At 37.7% G+C, this 16,717-nt stretch overlaps 1 protein-coding gene across 1 annotated transcript; it reads right to left on the reverse strand.

Moving 5' to 3' along the window:
• Window positions 1-1,469: 1,469 nt before the first annotated feature.
• LOC128636588 (HAUS augmin-like complex subunit 3) lies at window positions 1,470-10,150 on the reverse strand. The gene is made up of 4 exons (XM_053689582.1): window positions 9,278-10,150; window positions 7,431-7,849; window positions 3,026-3,245; window positions 1,470-1,694 (listed from the first exon to the last, which is right to left on the reverse strand). The coding sequence occupies exons 1-4, from the start codon at window positions 10,148-10,150 to the stop codon at window positions 1,470-1,472; spliced, it is 1,737 nt and encodes a 578-aa protein (XP_053545557.1).
• Window positions 10,151-16,717: the final 6,567 nt, after the last annotated feature.

Consider the following 16,717-nt stretch of genomic DNA (forward strand, 5'->3'; position numbering starts at 1 on the left):
GAGCACGTAGAATTGTTTCTGATAAAGATGTCCTAGATTTAAGACTTAAAGAAATTTGTAACAGATTCTTAAATAGAGGTTACCCACCTGCACTAATTGATAGAGAACTGTAATATGCTAGGTCTTTATCTAGAGAAACGCTGTTGAGAAGAAAGAATGAAAAGTTAATAAATGACCCCCGTATTATTTTTGTATCAGAATATAATTCACAATCAGCCGATATACAAAAAAATCGTTAAAAAGCAGTGGCCAATTTTAACTGAATGTAACCCTAATATTAAATAATTTAAATCTCCTCCTATGCCAGCTTATAAACAAGGTCTGTACTTAAGGAAACAACTGATTAAGGCAGATATTGGCCCTAGCAAGTCTGTTATACAAACAGTAATAATTAGCAAAAATGAAGGATGCTATCCATGTCTTAATTGCTCTTCTTGCAACAATATGTCCAAAAGTCCAGTTTTCTATCACCCGACAACAGGGAAAAATTTCACTATTAAAAGGCTACCATTCTTGCTATACTCAATTTGTTGTATATATGATCAAATGCCCATGTGGACGTGGCTACGTCGGAGAGATGACTAGAATCATCAAAGACAAAATCATAGAGCACAAAAGTAGTATCAGGACAGGCAATAAGAAAGCTCCAGTTGCACATCACTTTATAAAAAGGGTCACCAAATTAATGAATTAAGATTCCAAATTATTGAATGTGTATTTAGACCTCGCAGAGGGGGTAATAGAGAGCAGCTGTTGAAACAGCGTGAAGCATTTTGGATTTTCAAATTAGGAACCCTTGAACCTAATGGCCTCAATAGAGATTGGGACCTTTCTGTTTTTTTATGAAAATAATTTTTTTCTATGAAATTTATGTTTTTCTTTTTTTAGGTTGTGGATAAATTTGTATATATTGTACAATGCTGTTAAACTATGGTAAATAGCATGGTATTCTAAACAGTTAGGAGATTTGTTATATTGTTTTTAATAATATATTATTTCACTTTGATACTTTGAAACCTATAGGGTTAATGTTTATAACCTGCAGTTTGGCGCCACCTAGTGGTATATACCTATATATAGAGAGAAAATCATTTCACCTGTATGCATGATTAAGGAAGTTTATTCCGAAACGTCGCTACCTGTTTCTGTGTAAAACCAAATAAATTTATATATTCTGCTGTCACCCACCTGTGGATCCTTGAATATATTCTAACATCTGTGCCAGGGAACAGGCAAAAAATGCTTATTTGTTTATTAACAAACTACTCTAAAGAAAGAGCAAAAATGTTAAAGCAATATGTAGTAAGAAACTACTGCATGGATTATACAAGGCAGAAATGGACCAAAAATGGAAATATTTCCTTTAAAAAAAAACCTCAGTAGTTAGAATTATCTGAATAAGAAGCCTTGACACGTACTTATAGATGCTAAATTTATTTCAGTGGATTTAGTATAAACATAAAGATAATTCAGTCTCTTTTGCACATGTCTCTTGCACGTTTCTCAAGATCCTGGACAGCTCTGACCAACTGGCTGGAATTCCGATAAAAGAGAACATAAAGCCGTCTCTCTTTTTCAAGCTGCGAGGTCTGAACCGTTCGTCTCTTTTGTTCCAAATCTCTTAGGCAGTCGTGACACCACTGGTTAAACTGCGAAACTGTAGAGGAGAGGTCTTCGAAGGCAAGGGTGAGACTCTGCACAAAAGAGGTATATGTAAGAGAAAGCAAGATACATACACCTCTTCAAAACTAAGCTCCTTATCCCCCCTTCCAGAATCCCCCCACACACCATTTTTCTATAACAGACAATTCCATCATAATCCCAGCCCCACATGCCAATGTCTTGGGGGTCACACTTGATTCAGATCTTTCTTTCACTGCTTACATTCAGTCTTTGGCCAGTTTCTACCACTTCAAACTTATAAACATCTCTAAACCCCTTACCCAAGACACAACTAAGATTTTAATCCACTCTCTCATCCTTTCCCTCCTTGACTACTTCAACACCATCCTCTCTGATCTCCCTATTTGCTGCTTAGCTCCTTTACAATCCATAATAAATGCCTCTGCCAGGCTCATTTTCCTTACAAGTCGCTCTCCATCTGCTGCACCTCTCTACCATGCCCCTTCACTGGCTTCCTCTTGACTCCATATTTAAACTCAAGATTCTGACTCTGTCATGCAAGGCCCTGAATTGCATTGCTCTCCCTAGATCTCAGACCTTGACTCCAGATACACTACCTCCCGTCCCTCTGCTCATGACCTACTCTCCTCCTCTCGTTACCTCCTCCCATTCCTGTATACAGGACTTCTCCTGATTGGCCCCTATTTTGTGGAACTCTCTGCCTAGCTCCACAAGACTCTCCCCTAGTTTTAAAAAGTTTCAAGTGCTCCCTATAGACTCTACTGTTCAGGGATGCATATAATATACACTTACATTTTCCTATCTTAGTTCCTCTCCTCCTTTAGTCATCCCCTTGAACCCCCTTAGCATAAAGCCTACGAGTCCAGCTGTTTGTAACTCCCCTTCATAAGAGCTGATTTACAACAGGGCCCTCTACTCAGTTGATCCCTATAAATGTTTTCTTCATATTATGCTTATGTTTATAGTGCTAAGGAATCTGTTGTCGCTCTACAAATAAACAACAACAACTCATGCTTTCTTGTTTTAAGTCTGTGGCACAAACTAATTAAAAGGAACATAAAACCCAGCTTTTTTTCCTCTTTCATGATTCAGATAGAGGATACAATTTAAACAACTTTCCATTGACATCCATTATCTAACTTGCTTCATTCTATCTTTTTTAAAGGATCATACCTTGGTAGATTCAGGAGCAGCAGTGCACTTACTGGTAGCTAGTTGCTGATTGGTGGATACACATTTGCCTGTTATTTACTCACTTGATGGGTTCAGCAATCTCCTAGTAGTGCACTGATGTACCTTCAACAAAGGATATGAAGAGAACAAAGCAACGTTTGGGCCCCATCTGCTGTCAAAATCTATGTTTCTATGCTGTGGTTCTGACCGGTTCTCTCCTCTGTAGGTTCCGAGTCCCACGACACAAGCTTTGAAGAAGGTCTTTACACGCTTGCTCCAAAATTTCGGTCTGATGTGTTAACGGTCTTTGAAGTCTGTTCTTCAGAGACATAATTTCTTGGAAAAAATACATAGCCCGGCGCTGTAAAGTTTCATACTTTGGGAAAAGCTCTGACTGATTAGCTGGATCAGGGAGCATCAAGGAGAGTCTAGAGAAGAAAAAGTCAAAAGAATTACATAGCAATAAACAAATAAAATAAAAAATTTAAATTATATAAATTATTATTATTATTTGGTTAAATCTTAAAATAAAGGGATGAATAGATGCTTTGCAATAGTAGAGGGAATACATTCTATATTGTGACCCTGTCAAATCTAGCCATTATTCATTTTGCTACTTTGAATTTCTCACCTAAATCAAGTGTTACATTTTGCTTGATTGCATATTTTTGATATTTAAAAGGGAAATTCCAGCACAAATTGAAAGGTACATTTGTATTAACAAGACAAACAACTGTATTGGCGCACATCCAAACAAATGAGACCACATATTATAAATGCAGCAAAAAACACTTTATACTTTTAAATAAAATTGGGATCTTAGTCACACAATATGGCCATATTCTGCTCAGCCAGTCACCACTTACAAGGTGTCCCAAGATAGACTGCTACCAACACTATAAAGTTTAGCCTTACTGGGCTAAATCATTCAATTCTAAAATACCAAAATAGATTTCCAACACTGCAATACTATGCCTCAAATCAAGGCGGCATAGAATGAGACTCACTGGATAGAGACATATATATATATATATATATATATATATATATATATATATATATATATATATATATATATATATATATATATATATATATATATATATATTATATTATATACACACACACACACACACACACATACTGTATGTATGTATGTATGTATGTATATCTCAAAATAACAAGAGTATTGCATTAAGCAATGATACTTTTTTATTGGACTAACTATACATTTATAAGATGACAAGCTTTCGGAAGAGTGTCTTCCTTTTTCAAGTCTGAAGCAATACTGACTAATTTGATGGAATTTACAGATTGTATTAAAACACAGGCTAAAAATACAAAGTGTTACAGAGGTCTGAATGCAGGGGGAGAAGGGGGTGTCGTAAAAATCATATGGGGGTTTAGGAGACAGGCAGATAGTGTCAGTAAAAGATAATAGGCAGGGGAAATATATGGTTATACACAAAGCATATACTGACATAATATTATATATCAACATAGAATCAATATGGGGGGGGAATATAAGAGTCAAAAAAGGAGAAAGGAAAGAAAGAAAGAAAAAGGGGGATAATAATAATAATAATGACAAAAGTGTGGACATAGGCTTACCTGCGTAGCTATGCATAGAGAGTGTGGAATATAGAATGTAATTGACTACAGTATATGAAAAGTACATTAAAAAAAAAAAAAAAATGATAATGGGTTAAGAAATCAGAGTCCACATTTAGTCCAGAATTTAGCAAGTAGAAGTGCATTATCATTTTCATTTCATAGGTTTTTCTTTCCATGGTGTTTTTGAAGTTGCCTCTGAGAATCTTGATTTTGATGTTTTGGATGGAGTGGTCAGGTTGGGTGAAATGGTGACCAACAGGGGTACAGTATTTTGTTTCACATTGTTTTTTGATTGAGTGTCTGTGTAAGTTCATCCAAAGGTGCAGTTTTTGTCTTGCTTCTCCAATATAACATCCCACTTCACATGCAGTGCAATGTATCATGTATACCACATTTGCAGATATACATGAATATGCCCCTTTAATGTTATAGGATTTGCTCTTGTGATTAGCTGTGCTGCTTTCACAAATGTGTTGACAGTTTGCAGAGAGCTTTGTTCGATTCTGGGTGTTCTTTTTTATATCAAGGGGTAGCTTTCTGTGGACCAGTTTCTGTTTTAGGTTGGGTGGTTGTCTGAGTGCCAGGATAGAGGGTTTTGGAAAGATTTTTTTGAGTGTGGGATCCTCTAAGAGTAGTGGCAGTAAGTCTTTTATGATTTTTCGTATTCCTTCTACAGCAGGGTTATATTTGACAACTAGTGGGATACACAATATGTTTTTCTTCTCCCTGTATCATAGCAAATGTTCACGTGGGGTATTAAGGGCAGAATTAATTTGTCCCATCAAAAAAGGCACTCACTGGTCTTCATAAAACAACATCATAGTCTTCAGTAAAACATAGCGTTTAAACACACATACCCCACCAAGGTGGGGTATGTGTGTTTGTCTGGGATTCCGTTTTTTGGTGGCTTGTTTTATGCATGACATTTGACAAAGGTGTTGGACTACATCGAAATGTTATGTCGTTTTACTGATGACCTGAATTAAAAGTTATTTATTATGAAGACCAGCGAATGAATATATATATATATATATATATATATATATATATATATATATATATATATAGCCAGGGAGTCTCAATCTATGCAGTCTTGATTTGAGGCATAGTACCCCAATGATGGTATTCTATTTTGGTATATTTGAATTGAATGATTCAGCCCATTAAGACTGAACTTTATAGTGTTAGGACCAGTCTATCTTGGGACACCTTGTAAGTGGTGATTGGCTGGGCAGAATATGGCCATATTGTGTGACTAAGATCCCAATTTTATTTAAAAGAATAAAGTTTTTTGCAGGCAATATTTTGCTGCATATATAAAATATGTGGTTGCGGTCTCATTTGTTTGGATGTGCACCAATACTGGTTTGTCTTGTATTTACTTTGGTCATTTTGGCAGCACTCCCACAATATGTTTGCTAAAATAAAAATGTTTTTGTTAGGTGTACTTAACTAAACCCCCATTTTGTATTTGTTATATTTGTATGAACCCCTTAAGGTACAGAGTGCAATTTTTTTCTCCCAAGTACAATGAAATTTAAAAAAAATTTGCTATCAGAAATCAAGCTTTTTTTTTTTTTTTTTTTTTTTTAAATATTTACCTATGATACTATGGGGCATATTTATCAAGCTCCAAATGGAGCTTGATGCCCCGTGTTTCTGGCGAGCCTGCAGGGTCGCCAGAAACAGCAGTTATGAAGCAGCGGTCACAAAGACATCGCCGGAAATCAACCCAATCGAGTATGATCGGGTTGATTGACACCCCCTGCTGGCGGCCCATTGGCCACAAGTCTGCAGGGGGCGGCGTTGCACCAGCAGCTCTTGTGAGCTGCTGGTGCAATGCTGAATACAGCAAGCATATTGCTCGCCATATTCAGCGAGGTCTGGCGGACCTGATCCGCACTGTCGGATCAGGTCCACCAGACCTTGATAAATAGGGGCCCATATGTTTAGGGCAGAAAGAGCTTTCAGGGGATGACAGTTATAAATAGCTATTTAATTACAGAATTAAGAAATTGTAAGCCATGATGTGGCATCACTTTAGCCAACACGTTTGTATCCTACTAGGGGAGATAAGATAGAAGCAGAAGATTTATTACTGTAAGGTTGCATGAAAGAGAACCTTAAACATTAATATTATTATCAGTTATTTGTAGAGCGCCAACAGGTTCCGCAGCATTAAACTGTAGCAGGGTATGCAGGTTTTTAAATGCTGCACCCACTTACACTGTAGACCTGAAGGCCTTGCCTCTTTCACCCAATAAGCTAACAAGCAACTTTTCTGCTAAAGAAGTGCTTGTGACATACTGAGGTAGGCTTAAGAGTGTGGCAGCAGTGTCACATAGTGCTCAAGACACATGCACGTATCCGAGACTGCCGCAGTATGCTCTTATGAAAAGAGTTTGGTAAAAGTGTAGTTTAGCCTCCCAAATTTAGAAGGTACCACATCTCACTGTGGGGGGGGGGCAACCATGGATAGGTTCCTAGCAGCGGTAGCTGCACCCGGGAACGATATTGGAACAGAGCCATCAACTCCGCATTTAACTAAACAGAATATTTTTACTGTGGGAATTACTTCAGAAATGTACATTTTACCTTGGGAATTACTTCAGAAAGGTAACGTGAGGGGGGACCATGGATAGTTTCCCAGCAGCAGTTGCAGCACCCTGGGCAGGTATTGGAACAGATCGCTCTGTTCCAATATCGTTCCTGGGCGCTGCAACCGCCGATGGGAACCTATCCATGGTTCCCCCCCCCCCCCATGGTGGGATGTGGTACCTTTCTGAATTTGGGACACTAAACTACACCTCTACCAAAGGGTTCCAACAAAGGATACTAAGGATAGGTCAATTCAAAATTTGTTAACATCTGAATAATGAAGATTTTATTTTGCCTTTCATGTCTCTTTATGGGAGGGAAAAACAAATTGGGCCCTTTAACATTACCACCATCAATCTTTACGTGTAGCATGTAGGACCTCCTCTGCCTGATGCTCTCACCTCACTGAGGTTTGGTCCTTGCTATCAATGCGTATAGGGGGCAGCCATTGTGATGAGCACCGTAGTCCTAACATTCTCCTTTCCATCTCTTCAGCTCTATATTCCATCTTATCTTTCAACTCTCGGAAATTTGTTTGTGTTTGTTGGTGCTGTCTCATTTCAACCTGCATTCCAATCTCCAGTAGCTGCAGTCGTGACATCTGGTGCATCGCCATTCTAGATACTGGCTCCTGGACCTGTTCAGCCCGTTTAAGTATCTGGTCATCCATTTCTAGCTTTCTCTTATACGCAGGAAGGCATGGACCCAGAGAGAGGTCATGCAGCAATGCAGGTAGTTGTACATTTTTAAGCGTTGTCACTTCAGCCTCCAGAGAATGAATATCTCTCTCCATTGACTGAATCTTCAAAAGATCATATATCTGAAATGACACAAAAAAAAAACAAAACAAAAAAAACACAAGAGGATGTAAAAATATCGATGGAAAGGGAAACAGTACATTAAAGATATGTGGAAAAAGTATGTTCTATTAATTCACTTGACGTTTGTAGGCTGTAAGAAAGGTGGGTGTCACCATCAAAACGCGTAAACACGTGGAGCTTTATATAAGCATTTGAGCTGAACAATATACTGGATTTTAATAATTTTATTAAAACAATTATTTGATACATTGCCTGAGTTGAAGCCATCTTTTGGAGTAATTTATGTAAATAAAAGTCTATTATAAGAAACCTCTTGTGAGTATCTTCCATTTAATATTTTATGGTGTTTCTCTGAGATTACACATGTGGAGATTTCAACAGCCCTGGGAAGAAAAGCGCCACCATTTTATATCTGTAAATGTATCAGAAATACCAAAGAAGTTCAAGAACATAGAACACTTAGAAACAAGGAAACAGAGCAATGGTTAATATTCTCACAAACAACGCAAAGCCTCCAATACGCTTAACGCATCGGTCAGTAACCAGCATTTCTCATGAGAAAAATAAATAAATATAAAATTCTCAAAAAATGGTTGTCTTATGTATCTTTGTAGTAGAGACACTCAAATATTTTTTGGGAGGTTTGGTCATTAATAGCGGGATTGGCAACAACATCTCTAATACTAACAACAACTCTAATACTAACAAAACAACTCTAATACTAACACCACCACCACCTCTAATACTAACAACAATATTAACAGCTACAAACACCAACAACAACTCTAATACTAAAAACTAACAGCAACTCTAATGCTTCCAATAAACATTGAAGAATCATATGTAACCTATTGGACCACAGTTTGGGCAGCCCTGCTTTACAGCATTTACAATACAGCCATTTCCCTTTCCGTCTTAGTTTTTGTGCCCGCTAGTGTGGTATCATATTTTAGTGTTTTGGAGGAAACTGAAAAGTTGCATGGGATAGTAAATTATTATTCCTAACATTTAAATTGACATAAAAAAAAAAAAAAAAGTTTCAATTTAACTTCTATTATCAATTTTGCTTCGTTCTCATGGTATTCATTGTTGGAGATACCGAGATAGGTAGGTGGCATGTCTGGAGCACTACATGGCAGGAAAAGGCTGCCATCTAGTGCTCTTACGTATAATATTCTCGCAAAACTGCTGCCAGATACGTACACGCTCCTGTGCTTACCTTCCTGCGTTTTAACAAAGGATGCCAAAAGAACAAAGACAATTTGATAATCTAAATAAATGTGAAAGTTGCATGCTCTTTTTGAATCATGAAAGGAAAAAAACGTTGGGTTTCATATCCCTTCAAGAAAGTCTTTATACAATAGGTTAATAGCCATTACTTTTTTATTTAATTACACAAAAGGGTGATTGGTCACTATATGACTCACCTGCTCCTCTCCTCTACTTTCTAACCACCTTAGCGCTTCCTCCTTGCCACTCAAATCCGCACGTGCAATACTTAGCGGCATTCTCTGAGACATCCAAGCCGTTCGTAATCTCACAGTTTCTTCTTCCATTTCCTTAAGGGTCCTCTTTTTAGCTTCCACATCTTCCTTTTTCATGGGGTGTGACTCCTTAGCCCACTGCTCTACCTTTTCCCAGCTTGCCTCCTCTAATCCTATATGCTGTTCCAGATTAAGGCTTGAAAGAAATGGGTAAGGAGGAGAGCTGGCAGTGTACAATTGCTTAAGTTTTGTAGTAGTTTCCCTGATCCTTGAAAGAGCAGCATTATCCTGAGAACTCATTACCTTGAGCCTTTCTTTAACATGGCTCAGTCGTTTTTCTTCTTCCTTTTCCCAATTTTCCAATGAAGCGCGATTGCGAAGTAACGAAAACCTCAAAGACTCCATCTTGTTGAGACGTTGAACCCGATGGTTTCTAAGGCTCTGCAATTTCTGAAGCTCTTCTTCCAGCTCCTCTAAACTTTGTTCATTACACATCTCCAAGTCACTATTATCTTCTACTCCTCCAACACAGAGACTTTGAAGTTCATCTGCTCCCAACATTGGTTGCCCAGAAGCCAACAGTGCTTGGTAAGCCTCCAACTGCTCATCACTAAGAGAGTTCCTCTGATCTACCGTCCCACAAAGCCAAGCCAGAAATTGACCAGCTTCCTCAGTTTCACAAAGCCAATCAAAATCCTCCCCCTTGAGTTTCCCAGCTCCAGGATATCCTATCAAACTGAGCATTCCCACAAAATCTGACCCCTGTACACGGGGATTCTCCAATAAGAAGCAAGTAGATCGTTGACGAGAGAGCATCTTGGATAGATTGCTAAAATAGAGCAGTAAGCGAGAACTAGAAGAAAAAGATGGAATATAAAATGATTACAAACTTACCAAATAGTATAACTACACTAAAATTACTTATTGAACTCTTTAGGAGGACATTAAACTCAATATTTTTGTTTATTATATATAAGAAATAAAATAAAACACTAAAAATATTTCAGATTAAGAAAAAAAATACACAAACTATTTAAATTGAAATTAAAACTAATGGGAAACTAAAAAAGTGGAAACTTTCAGAAGGACCTGACAAACTGTGGGCCTAGGGTTGGACCTCGGCCATGTTTTCCTGGACAGCTATGAGTTACACATGTTGCAGGGAGGAACATGAATAGTGCTGGTCAGGGTCACTATTTGTGTGCAATACATGTTCCCCTCTGCACACCCTGCAGCATGTGTAACTCATAAGTGTCCAGGAAAACATGGCTGAGGTGGCAACCCTATGTGGGCCTAATTATGTAAAGCTCTCCACTCAGATGAAATCATTCAAAAATGATCCTCCAGGACTGCAAGATCTCTTACATCATTCTAGAAAGGCAGATGTTGCTGTACTTCTCCAAGTAGTGATTTCTACATGTGGAGAGACAAGCCCAGTGCAATATCGAATGATATGACATGAGAGTTGTTACATTTACACTTTGTATTTTATATTACTTTATATGTCAGATGATGATCTTTAATTTGTATTACATTTAAAAGGGGATAGGAAACCCCAAAATGTTCCTTCATGATTTGGAGAGAACACACAACTTTAAACAACTTTCCAATTTACCTCTATTAGCAAATTTGCTTCATTATGTTGTTATCCTTTGCTGAAGGAACAGCATTGCACTACCGGCAGCTAGCTGAACACATCTAGTTAGCCAATCACAAGAGACAAATGTGTGCAGGCACCAATCAGCAGCTAGCTCCCAGTATTGTAGGATATGTGCATATTTTTTTTCAACAAGGGATACAAAGAACAAAGCACATTTGAAAATAGAAGTGGATTTAAAAGTCTAAAAAATTACCTGCACTATCTGAATCATAGAAGTTGAATTTTGACTTTCCTATGCTTTTAAACTTTGCACTTTTTATTTTATATGTTAGTGCATTAAGATGTTGTATGCATCCATGTTTTTAGGGTCCATTTGACAGATTCTAATTATGCTTTGTAAGTTTTTGTATAATTTATACAAAGTATGTTTCTAATTTTGGTAATGTATGTGTATATTTTACAAAAGACATTTTACTTTGTATTTGTTCTATGTAAAATAAAACTGAGAGTTTCAGAAAGTGGGAGGGACGATCCCAGGGTGTATAGGAATCTCTCTGAGTTCTCATGATATTCTCTAAGTATTTTACACCAGTGAGTTCAGCCCCTGTTAAGTCTGCACTATAATTTCTCTCCAAGTTGGAGAACCTTTGATCATCTGTGCCTATGAGGTTGTGTGGGCATAGGGTTGGCAGCAAATGTGGGTATGGATTTGGCTTTCAGTAACATACAGTTTTAATAAACACAACAAAATAAAATTAAAGCTGATGCAAATAAATTTCATGTATCTAGTTCTAATCAAATAAAAATGTACTGAAGTTATATGTTGTGATCTGTGAGTGAGTATTTGCCATTTAAGGGACATAAAGCAAGCTGGGATAGAGACAAAACAGAATAATATGTACTTTAATTACTTTACCTGCAAATGTATACCGCAGTGCCTCGCCATTAATTAGTTTCTGAATTGTAAAGCTCTAACTCCCCCCACACAATTCCTTTTATATCTGTATCTATATTGTTGTTTTGGTAGAATACAAATATGCATAAGGATTATCTGCTGGAGCATGCCTAGAAGCTGTGAACTCAGTTGAAATACAATGCCTGTGTCTAAACACTGATAAGGGGGGTGGAGTTGGCTGCTCCAGGCAGCTTTGCTATGTAATTCATTTTGCTTATTTTTGAAAATTTGAAAATACTTGCCAGCAATTTTTAAACATTTTTTGTATGCAAACTATTTTTTAATTAATTAGCCCTTTTAGGATATGCACAGATCTCAAACCTGTTTTTATGTTACTTTAGTGCAATTCTGTTGTAAAACTCCCTACTTTATTTTGTGTCCCTCTTTTGAAGGTTAAAGTTTTGGGAACATTGGAGAGAACGTAATTGACAGTAAACTCCTTGAAATGACATTTGTGTTGTACTGCTATAGAACATCATATTAGCCAAGTCTTAATTTGTTTTATGTGTTCAGCTAGCTCCCAACAGTGCATTGCTGCTCCTTTAACAAATAATACCAAACAAATGAGGCAAATGTGAAAAGAAATCTATAAAATCTATAAAATGTATTGAACGTGTGCCTGAATAAATAATATAATTGTAAATATTTGAGGTACAAGCTCAATACATTTTATAGACCATGCCCAGAAGCCCCCTAAAACCATATAGGCTGGTGTGTAAAAGTATCTGATCTCAGGAGTTTAATAGTAAAGTAGAAATTTAATTATATAACAAAAAGAAAAATATTTCTATATGTTTTAAATATTCTAGAGCATACGCTAAATTAAAGGGACAGTCTACCTGAGAATCTTTATTTTTAAATAGAAAGATAATCCCTTTATTTACCATTCCCCAGTTTTGCATAGCTAACACTTATAATAATACACTTTTTTACCTCTGTGATTACCTTGTATCTAAGCCTCTGCAGACTGCCCCCTTATTTCAGTTCTTTTGATAGACTTGCATTTTAGCCAATCAGTGCTGCCTCATACATAACTTCATGGGAGTGAGCACAATGTTATCTATATGACACATGAACTAGCACTGTCTATTAATACAAATATATCGATTTAAATTTTTCCAATTCAAATAATGCATAATTCAATTTGAATTACGTAATATTCATTTAAAGTGGTGGGAATATACTATGGATGATGGCTGAGCAGTCCCTATAAAAATCAGTGACAGGAAAAATAGGCAGACTTCCCAACTCGTGACAATCTTGCAATATCTAGGATGGTTGGAAAAAAAAATAATTAATCCATAAAAAAAAAAATTATTATTATAATAATATATATAATTTTAGGTTTTAATTTAGTCCTGCACTTATTGTAATGTTACCCCAATGTCTTATTTCTAATGTTTTGTTAATTGCCATGTAATGTCCAATCCTTATCAATGCCTGCTATTATTCTTACATTTATAGCTGTTGTATGCCATAGCTTCAACCTCATCAAAATGTTACTGTCTTGTTGATGTTAACTTATCTCACCCTGACCTGACCAGAATCTAACTTTCAATTGGCCTTTTAAATTGTCTTTTGACTTAGCAATTAACGACTCATGTCGTACAGGGTACGTCTTGCACAAACTGGTCTTTAAAGACCAGCGACGTACCCTGTACGAAATTAGGGGTTTAAAGCGACTGGAAGCGAACCTGATCACTTCCAGCCACTTTCCGGTTATTGCAGTGATGCCTCAATATCGAGGCATCCTGCAATAACCCTTCTTACCCCTCCGGTGCAGAGAGAGACACTCTGGGCCCTCTCTGCACCGGACATCGATGGCTGAAAATAGCTGGTTGGTGGGAGCCGAAGTGGGTGGCGGGTGGGCTGCCATTGATGGCTTTTTGGATTAAGAGAGGGGCGGGGGGGGGCATGGTCGTCGGGGGCGTGCACAGATGCGCGAGAGTGCACAGGGGGTGGCGGGCGGGCGTGGGTGGGAACCGCTGTTCTACAGAAAAAAAATAATACTTTTAAATGGGAGAAAGGGAATGGGTTAATAAATAGCTAAAGGGATCTGGAAAGGGGGGAAGCTACACTACAGAAAAAAAATGAATAATAATAATAATAATAATAATAATAATAATAATAATAATAATAATATAATATATATATATTTATTCATTTTTTTTTATATGAAATGGGTACTGGCAGACAGCTGCCAGTACCCAATATGGCTCCAAATAAGGTAGAGGGGAAGGGGAAATCCTACACAGTAGCATATGTAAATATTCTATTAAAAAAAAAAATACCTTTTTATTTTAGCACTGGCAGACTTTCTGCCAGTACTTAAGATGGCGGGGACAATTGTGGGGTGGGGGAGGAAAGAGAGCTGTTTGAGAGGGATCAGGGGGTGTGATGTGTCAGGTGGGAGGATGATCTCTACACTAAAGCTAAAATTAACCCTACAAGCTACCTAATTAACCCCGGCACTGCTGGGCATAATACACGTGTGATGCACAGCAGCATTTAGCGGCCTTCTAATTACCAAAAAGCAACGCCAAAGCCATAGAAGTCTGCTATTTCTGAACAAAGGGGATCCCAGAGAAGCATTTACAACCATTTATGCCATAATTGCACAAGCTGTTTGTAAATAATTCCAGTGAGAAACCTAAAATTGTGAAAAATGTTACGATTTGTTTTTATTTGATCGCATTTGGCAGTGAAATATACCAAAAATGGGCCTAGATCAATACTTGGGGTTGTGTACTACACTACAACTAAAATTAACGCTAGAAGCTCCCTAATTAATCCCTTCACTGCTGGGCATACATATGTGGTGCGCAGTGGCATTTAGCGGCCTTCTAATTACTAAAAAGCAACGCCAAAGCCATATATGTCTGCTATTTCTGAACAAAGGGGATCACAGAGAAGCATTTACAACCATTTATGCCATAATTGCACAAGTTGTTTTTAAATAATTTCAGTGAGAAACCTAAAAAGTTTGAGAAAAAAAAAAAAAAAAAATTGTGAAAAAGTGAACGATTTTTTTTTTTATTTGATCGCATTTGGCGGTGAAATGATGGCATGAAATATACCAAATTGGGCCTAGATCAATACTTTGGGATGTCTTCAAAAAAAAAAAAATAATATATATATATATATATATATATATATATATATATATATATATATATATATATATATATATATGCGCATGTCAAGGGATATTCAGGGATTCCTGAAAGATATCAGTGTCCCAATGTAACTAGCGCCAATTTTGAAAAAAAGTGGTTTGGAAATAGCATAGTGCTACTTGTATTTATTGCCCTTTAACTTGCAAAAAAAGCAAAGAACATGTAAACATTGGGTATTTCTAAACTCAGGACAAAATTTAGAAACTATTTAGCATGGGTGTTTTTTGGTGGTTGTAGATATGCAACAGATTTTGGGGGTCAAAATTTACTTTCCTCTCATTGCACCTTGCAACAAATACATCCTCTCTCTTCCCTCACATTTTCCTAATTCAAAACCCACGATTCGCTTATTCTCTCCCTTCTCTATACGTGTTGCAGTCATATACCGACCCCTGGCTCCTCAACTCAATTTCTAGATCATTGGCTGCCTGGCTACCTTATTTCCTTTCCTCAGACACCCCTGCCCTCATTCTTAGCGATTCCAATATCCCTCTTGACAATCCCACTGCCTCCTCTGCAAAACTTCAACTCACTTCCTCTTTTGGTTTGTCACAATCGACTGACTCTCCCACTCACAAAGATAGTCACTCTCTTGACCTGATCTTTAGCGATCAATGCACTATTTCAAACTTCACAAACTCTCCTTTTCCTCTTTCTGACCACCATCTCCTCACTTGCAACATCTCATCCCTCCCTACAACTCTCCCTCCTTCTACTCCTCACACCAAACTTTACAGAAGCATTATGTCATTAGATCAGCAAAAGCTTCCTAATCCCCTCAAACCTCTCATCCATCTCCTGCCCCAACCAATCTGCCACTATAATTCCACCCTTACACCGGTCCTTGACAATCTGGCTCCTCTTAACATTGATCGGAAATCACACTCATCCTCAGCCCTGGCATAATTCTGACACGGTACCTACGCAGATGTTCCCGTACTGCTGAGTGGCACTGGAGATCAGTTCAGCTGATTTCCTTCATTACAAGTTCATTTTGAATTCCTACTATTCTGCCCTTAATCTCTATAAGCAACATTACTTCTCTACTCTTTCTTCAAACCCAAAACGTCTGTTCTCCACTTTCAATACTCTTCTCTGCCCACCCGCTAATACAACTTCTCTGTCAGCTCAAGACTTTACCAGACACTTTAAGAACAAAATCAGCTCTCAACATACTTCCATTCTCTCACCCCCTCAAACGCTCGCAAATCAACCACAACCCGCATAGCCATAAATTTAGCTCTTTCTCTCCTGTTACTGAAGAAGTAGTTTTGGCACTTATACTGAGCTCTCACCTTACTACCTGTCCTCTTGACCATATCCCCTCACAGCTGCTCCCCTCCCTCTCTTCTACCCTTACCCCTATTCTCACACACATTTTCAACCCCTCCCTCAGCACCGGTATATTTCCCTCATCTCTGAAACATGCACTGGTCACAATTATCCTCAAAAAAACCTTCTCTTGATCCAACCTCCCCATCCAACTACCGCCCTATTTCCATACTCCCTCTTGCCTCAAAGCTTCTAAAAAAGCTAGTATATGCATGCCTATCCCATTTCCTTACATTAAACTCCCTCCTCGATCCACTGCAATCTGGATTTCGTCCCCATCACTCCACAGAGACAGCAATCGTTAAGGTTACCAATGACCT

Source organism: Bombina bombina, chromosome 7 (genome assembly GCF_027579735.1).
Source record: "Bombina bombina isolate aBomBom1 chromosome 7, aBomBom1.pri, whole genome shotgun sequence".
In the NCBI taxonomy this organism is placed as follows: Eukaryota; Metazoa; Chordata; class Amphibia; order Anura; family Bombinatoridae; genus Bombina; species Bombina bombina.